The sequence below is a fragment of the Lineus longissimus genome, chromosome 12 (assembly GCF_910592395.1).
Source record: "Lineus longissimus chromosome 12, tnLinLong1.2, whole genome shotgun sequence".
Classification (NCBI taxonomy): Eukaryota; Metazoa; Nemertea; class Pilidiophora; order Heteronemertea; family Lineidae; genus Lineus; species Lineus longissimus.
This window is the reverse complement of record NC_088319.1, coordinates 17763072-17774100: the sequence shown is the minus strand read 5'-3', so window position 1 is coordinate 17774100 and position 11029 is coordinate 17763072. Positions and strand designations below refer to the sequence as shown.

Genomic DNA, 11029 nt, shown 5'->3' with positions numbered 1-11029 from the left:
GTCGGGTATATAAAGCCATCAAAATAAAATTTAGTAGGCCCCTAGCCATAAACGTAATAAGTACACCATAAAACACATTTCCTGATCATTTCATGATATTGGGGTGTAAGATAAGGGAGATGCTGTCTAAAATCACAGGGCTCCTGTTTTGGGAAGCCCTGTCATTTCCTCCAAGTCAAACCCAACATGGCCGCCGACTGGGTAGTGGATGCCTGGTACATTTTAGACAACAACTCGCTAATCTAGCACACAAATGTCATGAAACGATCAGGAAATTTGGAAAATGTCCTGCTTATTTCGTTTATGACCATTAGATCTTATTTTGATGACTGAATATGCTTTTAAACCTGGTGGACACTGGTGGACGCTGGTTGACACTGTTTAGTGTGACCAAATGGGAAGCTGCTCATTGATCTTTAAAGCGCGATACGACTCAAATTATAAAATCTAAATTATACGATTAATACAGATTTAAGTAATCGTAATTTATTTTGAATAACACACACATGCTAGTTTTCATCTATAATATTCTAAAAACATGTGAGAGTATAAATTTGAACATTTTAGCCACCAATACAGCCAAAAAACATGGTGGCACAAAACCCGGAAAATGATTTCGAGCAGCCACTAAACTCGTGATTTCATCAAATTGCGTGGTTATTTCATTTGCTAGAACTGATATTCTGAAAGTAAAAAGAAATATGAGTCTTTGGGGTGGAAAAGGTACGCCCTCAATATTGAATTTATATGAAAAAATGTCCATATTTGAAAAAAAATGATGGTGGAAATCAAAATGACTGCACTGCCACTGGCAACTGCACTGTAGTCAGAAAGACATTACCCAATGGGAAGGCCAAGTTGCTGTGGTCTATACTCCATTGGTCTGATGATCACTTCTGGCTTAGTGCTGTAGAGTACAGTACTGCACTGTAGAATACATTACCCATGGGATGGCCAAAGGTCACCAGCTGCTGTGGTCCATACTACTCCATTGGTCCGATGACTTCCAGACCATTCAGTTCAGTGATTCTTTGATTCAGGGATCTGAAGGCATACTTTGGAGTTAGCTCCGATCCAGTGGATTTACCAATCAAAAGTGTTGAATTCCCGGCCTGCCCAAACCATAAGCTTTTAAATGGGGTTATTGCCACTGAGAACATGATTTTTGGAGTGTAACTCAGTGTTGTTACATTTCGACCTGTAATTCTGTTTCTGTATTGCAGGTGCTTCGCCAGATGTAGTGGCGGAGGATTCACGGATCAAGGACAACCTGATAGAGGAGCTGAGCAGAGCTCTGAAGGCTGTAGAGAAAGAACATATTCATTCAGAGGACCCAATCCAAAGGTAGGGTCGACAAGTCTGGCTGATAGAATAAGATACTAAGCTTGACCAAGTTGTACCATACTACAAAGAGACTTGAATTGCCCTTCTCAGGTAATCCAATGGATTGATACCTGCCAAAGTACCTACCTTCTTTTACAAACATACACACATCCTCAGGTGGAAGTTAAGTTGAATACGGCCTCTTGACAGCACATTGTGGAAAGCAGGGTGCAAGTCCATGCTAAATGATGAAGTTCAAAGTCTAATACTTGTCATATGTTTTGTTCTTTGCAGCAGTGACAGTGTTAATGCGATGTGTAATGTTCTGGAAGCAGTCTTCCTTCACGGATTGAAAAGAGGATTCAAGGTAAGAAGAAGAATCCCTCACAAGAGCATCCAAGCTAACACTAACGGTTAAATATGCATGCTTAGTTTTGGAAGAACAGTGCATGAAAATATAGTGTTTCTATTCTATTGAATTTTTTAGTGTTGTCTGTTTTTTAAAACTTTCTTATTTTTGCTTACATTTGAGCCTGAACAACATTGAATTGAGGAGATTTCTTCAATCATCTTCATGGTCTCTTGGCTGATAACTTGTATTGGGCCTACACCATCATGCCTTTCTCCAAGCTCACATTTGATTTCACTGCTTCATGTTGTATTCATGTTCACTGTAGTCTATGCATGCTCTGTGTTTTTGCAGATTTCAAACTTTTTGGGTGGAAATGTGAAGAGCTCAGATGTGGTAGGATGTTGTTACTTTCTGTTGGCATGTTTGCTTCAGTGTGTTCAAAGTGTTCTGCATTGGTTATTTAGCTTGAGAGTCAGAATAGCTTGGCTGACATGCATACCATTAGTGTTATGGTTCAGTTGAGTTGCTTTTCCAAATATTATCACTCTCATGCTTCAATGCCTCTTACATACTTAATTTATAAGAAGTTTATTATAATGTTATGGTGTTGCAGAATGTCATACTCAGCTGGTACATGAACACTCCAAACCACATTTGCCATTCTTTTCAATGACAGTTATGATACTGTAGTTCCAACTTTGGCCAGTACCATGTGTATAATATGAACAAGTCGGGCATTTTGTCATGAAACCAAAACGATGATGGAACCCACGTGGAGATTGACACATCTTCTCACTTAAAAGCTGAAATGAGCAACCTTGCATATATCGTATGACGAAAAGTTGACAAATAATATTTCTCTTTCAGAATTTCTGGGGTTTCCTTGTGAAGTGCACCCATAAAGATGTTGTGTCTCAGCTGAACCATCTCGGACAAATCACCACAGAAGTTGGATTCTGCAGGGTAGGTGAAAAGACTGACATTCATTTCTATTGACACATACAAGTGTCAAAATGCTCCAAGTGAGGGCTGAAGCCAACTGTAGTTTTGCTGTGATGGCCACCACCACATTAACCACTCTTGTGGAATTAGTCAATGGAAGTCTGTTCAATGGTCAATATGGTGTCATTCTTGAACCTGAAGCTGACGTGTGTCTTTGTTTCCAGGCTTGGATTCGTATGGCAATCAATGATGGTTTGATCGAGAGTTACCTCGATGCTATGCTGGCAGACGCCGCTACTCTCAAGTAAGTTGTTGTTTATTCATGGGATGGATTTGAATCCGTGACCTCTCATGTAGGAGACCAGCACTTTTCCACTATGCCAGGGAACTCCCTGAATCCCTGGCCGAGCAAACACCCAAAAAACGTTTACAAACTCTCAAACTGTCTTCTCTTTAGGACATACTACAGAAACCCATCTTTCCTCCGCGACGCTGAGAAACCAGGAATCCTGAAAACCTACCTCCAAGGTCTGTCCAACTTCATGTTTCAACTGTCCTACAACTCGAGTGTGTTGAACATGTGGCCAAACATCTCGCTGATGTTGTCCGGCCTGCTTGATCCTCGGGGGGTGCCATCTGCTGTCGTTGCATCAAAGAGTGGTAAATATTCATAAAAAAGTCTCATCATTTTTAGAATTTGAAAAACTCTTTTTGTTGCCGTAGTAAATGTAATTTGGGCTTAAAAATACTGAAATTTTCATGAAAAAATCAAGAAAAAAGATCAGTTAATCAAATTAACTTTTATTTTGGGAAATTCAACAACGGAATCTGTGTGGTTTGTATATCACATTGACGTCATCCTTTATACATTCAAATAGAAAAACAACATGATACTGTCCTTTTTAAGGTTCTCAAATATCAATATTGTTAAACTTTCAGATTCTGCCATTGTAAGAAAGACATCATCAGCAGAGATAATTGGCACTGAGCCAGTCAAGGCACGTTCCACGTCTTCCAAAAACATCAAACAGGCAACGCTCCAACCAATCCAAGGTCAAGATCATTTTGATTCACCTTATCATTCGGACTTATCCAATCATAGCAGCAGAGAACAGACAGCAGAACCCAGCACACCTCATAATACACCTTATGACCCGTCATTGCTGAATACACGTGATTCAGATGTTATACAAAAGATGGCGCTGCTGGCAGATAATGGTGCTAAGACAGATGACCTCAACGTTGATGTTGTTCCTGGGACACCGCCAAACACTCCTTATGATCCGTCGTTGTTGAAGACGAAGGATGCAGACGAGATCAAATTGTTAACAGTCGAGACGGAGAGGGCCGTTAAAGGTGGCGCTACCCGCAAGGCCATGAAGAAAAAACGAAAGAAAAAAGAGAAATCTCATGAGAAGGTAGACCTGTTGAGGGGTGAGGATAGGTTGGTGGGCTCGGGTTCTATGCCAGGTCCCCCGCCTAATTCGCCATTTGATCATTCTATGCTGCATTCAGATAATATCGATGACATTCGTAAGATGACCATTGAGGTGGAGAAGTTAGGTACATCATCGGGAAGTGATGTAAGCTGCCCAGATGATGAAAGGAGAAGGAATCTCCACGATTCAGATGGCTTAGGAAAGCAGAGCAGTGGATCAGGCAGTTCTGTTAATTCGACGAATGTGTACAGGTTTCGAGAGAGGCGTAAATCTGAGACGAGCGCTTCGATGTCGGATGTTATCGCTAGTCATGTCAAACTGAAGAGTAGTGATGCGAGCAACGGGTCAAAGAAAGCTGTCGATAAAATGCGGGATGCTGTGAGTGGCAGTTTTAACGTGGAGGTGATCATGCCGGAGAACGGTGATGATATTGATGACTTGGAGGCTCATATATACGGCCATGAAGCCATGGAGGATACGACAGATGATGATTTGGCGAGTTTAGGGAACAAGCTCGGCGAGATGGGGGGATGGTCGTCAGCATTTGAACAGTCACAGGAGTATACAGTGAGAGAGAAACCAACCGTTGGAAGTGAGTGATGTCATGAGTTCTGGTTTGTTTTGATTCAGATTAGGAGAGTTCTAGTCGTCAACTGATCATTGGACTTGATCTTGTTTCTTGCTTAGATTATGTCAGATTACCGATGTTGGTGAAGGAATCGCAGGCCTATGGAGTGAGTCCATCGCAGGCTGTACAGTTTGAGACAGAAACCAATGATTTTGTTTCAGAGTTTCTTATGATTTCTCTATATTTTCCAGAAGAAACATACGACTCACTTCTCCAGAATTACGAGCCGTCTTCCTCATCAGTCTCAACGTCTGCTACTGTGAGCCAGGTGATCAGTCATCTGTCAGACGAGCAGACGTCAATGATGTCAGAGGAACAGATCCAGGATGATATGGTGAGTGGTTAGAATCATCAAGTTTTTGAAAGACAACAATGCCTTCGGGTTTTACATCGCTGACAGTTGATTTCCTGAGATGGCTGAAGCAAGTTTTGGCTTTTGACTTCAAATGTCATCTTGAGGCTAATGGACACTGTGAAACACTGCAAGAAGATGCAAGGTCATGAACATAACTCAAAATCCGTGGGTTGTGGGTGGAATGCTGGCCCTGCCATACTGGTTTGTAACCCCAAGCAAGTTACCTTTCCTTAATTCTTGTGCATTCTCAGTCATTTCATCCATTGAATGAGAAAGAACTTTTGAATAAATCAAAAGAGTAACAGTTAAGATACCAACTTTAGTTGCAGAGTCGATATTATACAACTGGTTTGCTACGTCGCAGAACAAAGGTTTGAATGAGATAGCTTGTGTATTTTATTGAACCTTGTGAATATGTGTTTGTAACCTTGTCCGTCCCTGGCTGCCAACAGAGCATCCTTAGTCTTCCCCTCTAGTCCATTGTACCTGTAGGTTACCATGGTTACCGTGTGTAGAGACAGCAACGTGTAGCTAGTCAGATTTCTTGTTGTGAAGTGACTACTATAGTGATCCCGTATATCTCTATTTCTTATTTGGTACAGTAAATTGACAATGTTTTCTTGTTGATTTCATGTGATTTTCAGACCATTTTCACCTGATTTATATTCATTAAGTCACCACCATCATCGACAGACTTCTTTGACAGCGATATATCTAAGAACTGTTTGAAAAACTAATGTAGGTTTATATTCCTGTGGCGGAGGGTGCATCATTGAGTCCAATCTATCCATGGTTTCAATCTTTGGCTGTTGATGATTCTTTCAGTGTCAGTTGTTTATCATTGTATTACATGAGGTAAATGTGTATTTCAAGAGGTAAACATGTATTTCATAAGGTAAACATGTATTTCAATGTGTCTTGTCTCTGCCTTTTCAAGCAAGACCAAGTGATTGATGTCAGCAGTGAGTATGAGGTTATCCCCAAGGATGCCTCGATCACCTCTGACCAGGCCAACATGGTAAGTTGTTTGTTTCTCCGTGTTACGGGGAGGATCCAGCGGTCGGGAAAACAAGGTGATGGACAGAGCATTCCTGGCGATGTCAACTTTTGGATAAACAATATCCACCATAAACGATAGCATGAGAAAGTGCATGTTGTGCTGGATCCCCCCCCCCTGGTGTTGATAGCTTTATAGCTGTCTCTGCTCTTATCACTGTCTTACGGTTTCATTCACTGCATGTAGCATTCATAACCTTACTCGCCTCATGTAAATTCTTGTAATCATGTGTTTTGAACTGACTTTACATTTCATAATGTGAATCTATTGATTGGCTAAACAATGGTGGACAAAGGCATTAGCTTACCTTTACAATACAACAAACCCAAGCCCTCCTATTCTAGTGTTCAAGCAGTATAATGATGTACATTTATAAGAATGCATGTACACATAAGCATGCATGGCCACTTGTGTGGTTTCTATTGTACTTATGACATCTTATTTATAAACCTGAACTGATACCTTTGTCCTCCGTCACTACTGCTGTGCTTCACTACCATTAACATAATTCCATAATAAACACAATAACTGGCAGCCAGTTTGCTAAAGCATAAACCCAAGTTTATTTATCTCCTAAACTTCATATGTTTCAGAATGTATTCTCTCTTACGATGATGGTGGTGGCTATTTGAATGTTCAGTTCTGGTATAACTGACTCTTGAATGAAATAGAACATTAATAATTTAATCAACAACCAAATAATTTCTGCTACAACCTTTCAGATGTTCCTGCACATTCACAATCATAGAATCCCTAACCCAGGCCCTAACCCAGGCCCTAACCCTGGCCTCGACCCAACCCCTCGTCGCACTATCTTTCTCTGTGTCTAAACATCATTAGCCAATGCTTAACCCACTTTGTCATGTTAGTGTTAGACTGTTCACTAAATGTGCTCATCCTCTGATCAAACTGCCATGACTACTGTGGGTATTGGTGGTCAAACTGCCATGACTACTGTGGGTATTGGTGGTCAAACTGCCATGACTACTGTGGGTATTGGTGGTCAAATTGCTGCCTGTTGGGGTAACTATCATGTCAAACTGTAAAAACTTGTGGTGCTTACCACTTGCAGCTCTTTAAGATATCAAGATTGAACAAAACTTATCATCTGCCAACCAGAAACTGAAAGTAAACAGACCCCCCATCTGAATACCAAACTGTTCATTGCAAACCAGCAAAATCTGCTTGAAACTCATGTAACGAGACGACACCTTTAATGTAGAAACCGTTAGAGTCACAGCGGAGAAGGTGTGTTGACTTAAAAAGACCGAAAGTCGAATTAGTGGCATTTGCTTCTAAAATCTTTATACAGGAATCGGCTTTTCACTGTGGTTAATTTTCGTCTCTAATTTCCAGAAAACGCAAGGCATGCTGTCCATAATCAGTGATATTTGTAATGAACAAGGCCTCGATGTGCAGAACTTCCAATGTCAAGGCTGCATGAAACCTATAGGATTAAGTAAGTGGTTTGTCATGGTTCAAACCTTGCTCAGAGTAATTTCTCGTCTCCAGAAAACATTCTTAGGTTTTGTGGAGCAGCTGAAGTGTTCATTTGAACGCGACCATTGTGAGCCAAGAAGCAGACTCGGCCAGGAGTTGAACCCACTTCCTCTTGATCATGAGGTTGATACACTAACACTACACCACTGAGTCCACAATGGTCTTGGATTACCAGTATCAGCAAAGAAATCAAGTTAACCCATTCTCAGACAAACAATGCTTGACGCTCTGGTGAACATTCACTACTAACAAAGCCATAGTACTTTACAGTCTGGTTGTCTGAGCATGCTCATTATACAGAGTGAAATACACCGGCTGCTCATAGTGCTGTGAGGCCATTTAGAATCTATACCAACATTGGATGTTAACTTACATATTTTCATTCCTTTGACCAGTCTATGGGAAGTGCCGCGTGTGTACGTATGATGGCTGTTACTACTGCCTCGAGTGTCATGACAATGACGAGTATTACATTCCCTCGAGGATCGTGCATAACTGGGACTTCAGGAAACACAAAGGTAATTCAGAATCAATGATTTGTCCCAGCTAATCATCCTCTTCTGCATTCTATGTTGGACACTCCTGTTTTAGTTATCAAGTTGTTTACCTGTCATCATGATCCTGGTATCCACATACATACATATACCTGGTCAATGAATTGCTGGTCCAAGATATGGGTTCCAGTGCCCTCTGGCTGCTGAGTGCATAAATGTTTAGATGTCCACTGAGTGAACCAGGACAACTTTGAGTTGAAGGACTCTGCTGTGCTATCAGTCTTGTGATTAGCTGCAGTCTTTCTATTTTGTGTTCATTTGACCAATTTCTATGTTTGTATTCTTCAGTTTCAAAAGACAACAAATGTTTCCTGATCCAAGTGCAGGAGGAACCGGTATTGAACCTGAGGAGAATTAACCCTTTACTCTATGAACACGTTGAGGAGATGATGGAAGTCTATGTAAGTTTGCCAATGAATCATGTGGCTGCTCCTAACCTATAAGGGGGAAGGAACCATGGCATTCGAGTTGTCTCTCCATCACATGTGGACATGGTCTTAGCCTGCACCGAACTTAATGACCTCAGATATAACACCGATGTTTAACCCTCTCTGCCACTCTGACGGCCCATTAGCACAACTTTTATCATTTTGAGATTAATAAGTTGACTATTTTTCTCCAGGTCATTCGGCAACAGCTCCGCTACCTTAAATCATACTTGTTCACATGTAAACAATCAGTAGCAGACGACTTCAGGAAGAAGGTGTGGCCCAAGGAATACCTCTTTGAACATATTCATCTCTACTCTTTGGCTGTGAGTACTTCCTGTAGACTTGAGCCTCTTTCATTTTGACCAGTTGCTCAGTGAACTGCCTTGGTTTAAACATTTAGGTTTGCAATGTTTGTTGAGACAACCTGTTGTGTTTGACAGCAGTTCAATCAAATGCGTAGTCACGTCTGGTTTATAAAAGCAGTAGTTGACTCGAGTTCCCACTTATCCCCCAGACTTTGACTCGAGTTCCCACTTATCCCCCAGACTTTGAATCTCTAGTCCGTGTGTGGCCATTGTTCTACTTATTTTCTGAGATCACTGTTTGCTTTCAGGATCTGTTACAAGTGTTCACAGGTCAGTTAGCCAGCATCCTTAAGAAGGTGGTGAAACATGCCGCCAAGCATGTCTACAGCTGCTCACTCTGCAGTCAGAAGGGATTCTTCTGTGAAATCTGTGATAATCCGAAAGTCATCTACCCATTTGAGGTGGAAACTACTGTTCAGGTAACTAAAGAAAGCATGATGTATGTGGTGGGGTGACATACTGCTCAAGGTGTTTGATTCCAGACAGCGTTAAGTAAAGATCTCACCTCTTCTTATATCATTGAATGTCTGTGACTGATGCAACGTTACCTGATATTCCAAATAATTGGGGTATAGATTGTTCATTCTTGTTCTTGCTATCGTAAGGCCCCTGCCACTGTGTATGGTAAATGTTCACCTAACTGACTGGCTGGTCCCCTGCCTTGTCCTGCGTTGCCATTCGATCCTTCAACCTTGGCTTGTCAGTAGTTCCATTTCATCGTTAGATCTCTTTCTCTGACTTGACCTTGACGTTGACCTTTCCAGTGTTTACGTTGTAAAGCTGTCTACCATAAAGAGTGTAAAACAGATATGAAGCCATGTCCGAAGTGTCAACGACGGCTCTCACGGAAAAGTACAGCAGGGATTTCCGACCTGAAGACGCCTGATGGGATCGACTTCGCATGTGTCCCTGGGGAGGAGAATGTTGAGCCAAGCTGAGGAGATACACAGTCAACCAATAATGCTATTCTAGTGGGGTTTATTTCTGTTGGCAATTAACTGTGGGAATGTCCAGCATTGCAATACCTGGGTATTATGCGTCAGTTTTAGGTTATGTCAGTCCAGTATTTTGAAAATGATTAGCCCCTAATGACTGTAGAAACTAAATTGTACTCGCATGTGACACTACAGTATTCCTATTGTAAATGATCTCGCTAGTTGACACTTATAAATGTATTTGTATCCCAGAGCCTTGTCTCTATTTCCTGCTCTATTCCCAGTATTGCTGCATCTCTGCCAATAACTTTAGACACATCCTCCTGCAAACAGGGCCTACCACACGATTTCTCCTTACGCATAGCATGTATCGAGTGATATGGTTAGATATTGTCAGGATGCTGTCGACATGGTGCTCATTTTATATCATAATTCCAGTCTATCCTATTATATTCAAGTCATCAGATGTAATGTTTAACAAATGTTTTAATACAATCTCTAAATATGCAGCACCGGTAATGATCAGGTGAATATTTTAATTGGCTGTTAACATGACAGTCATGGGAGGCTCCGTTTTGATTTTCCTTTTATTCTGACAACTTGTTTACGTTGTACAAATGAGTATGAAAAGTTTGTTATAATCTTTATACCAAATAAATGAAATGAATCTGTTTTAAATGTAGTTGGGGTTGTTGTGTTCTACTGCACAGTTGTATTATGACTTTCAACAGACAGAGCTATTGTGATATCTGAATCTACATGTATGGTGGAATCTGATGTCACCGTGCCACAGACGGTGATTCCATGACATCATTCAGATCGTGGAAGTGCTGCCACAAGGAGGCAGCCAATGCCATTGAATGCGTCGGAGTGGTCAATGACCACACCCAGCTGTCACTGGCACTATCAAGCACCTCTAAATGGTGTCAACGCTGCATCCTGGTCGTAAACAAGGATGTCTGCCAAGTTGGCTTTGATCATGGCAGATTGCAGTGTTCTGCTCAGAATTACTGAACCTAACGTCCAGGCATGTCATCTCATGCAGTGGGTTGTCCTGCTATTAACTGCCAAAACTAAGAGGCAAGGTTTGAGCCGCTGGTCTCAATACTTGTCTGTCACGGATTCTGACGGATATCCTCAGTGGTTTG

At 41.3% G+C, this 11029-nt stretch overlaps 1 protein-coding gene across 4 annotated transcripts; it reads left to right on the top strand.

Annotated features, from left to right (window-relative positions):
• Positions 1–587: 587 nt before the first annotated feature.
• On the top strand, positions 588–10529 carry LOC135497000 (uncharacterized). 4 transcript variants are annotated; one of them, XM_064786621.1, is made up of 16 exons: positions 588–723; positions 1224–1344; positions 1618–1690; positions 2027–2068; positions 2543–2638; positions 2842–2921; positions 3075–3277; positions 3557–4648; positions 4876–5018; positions 5977–6057; positions 7453–7555; positions 7992–8114; positions 8439–8551; positions 8773–8904; positions 9195–9365; positions 9711–10529. In XM_064786621.1, exons 1-16 carry the CDS (start codon positions 702–704, stop codon positions 9882–9884), a joined length of 2769 nt encoding a protein of 922 aa, XP_064642691.1. In that variant the 5' UTR covers positions 588–701; the 3' UTR covers positions 9885–10529. The 4 variants fall into 4 exon arrangements, with proteins under 4 accessions (XP_064642691.1, XP_064642692.1, XP_064642693.1 ...); XM_064786622.1 differs by lacking the exon at positions 5977–6057 and adding an exon at positions 5363–5410; XM_064786623.1 differs by lacking the exon at positions 2027–2068.
• Positions 10530–11029: the final 500 nt, after the last annotated feature.

What these genes read in the sequence shown, in the direction of transcription:
- LOC135497000 (XM_064786621.1), top strand. Translation starts at nt 702, where the DNA reads ATGAGTCTTTGGGGTGGAAAAG. An exon ending in AGAGAAACCAACCGTTGGAA is followed by an intron (nt 4,649 to 4,875) that starts GTGAGTGATGTC and finishes TATATTTTCCAG; the next exon opens with AAGAAACATACGACTCACTT. An exon ending in AACAGATCCAGGATGATATG is followed by an intron (nt 5,019 to 5,976) that starts GTGAGTGGTTAG and finishes TGCCTTTTCAAG; the next exon opens with CAAGACCAAGTGATTGATGT.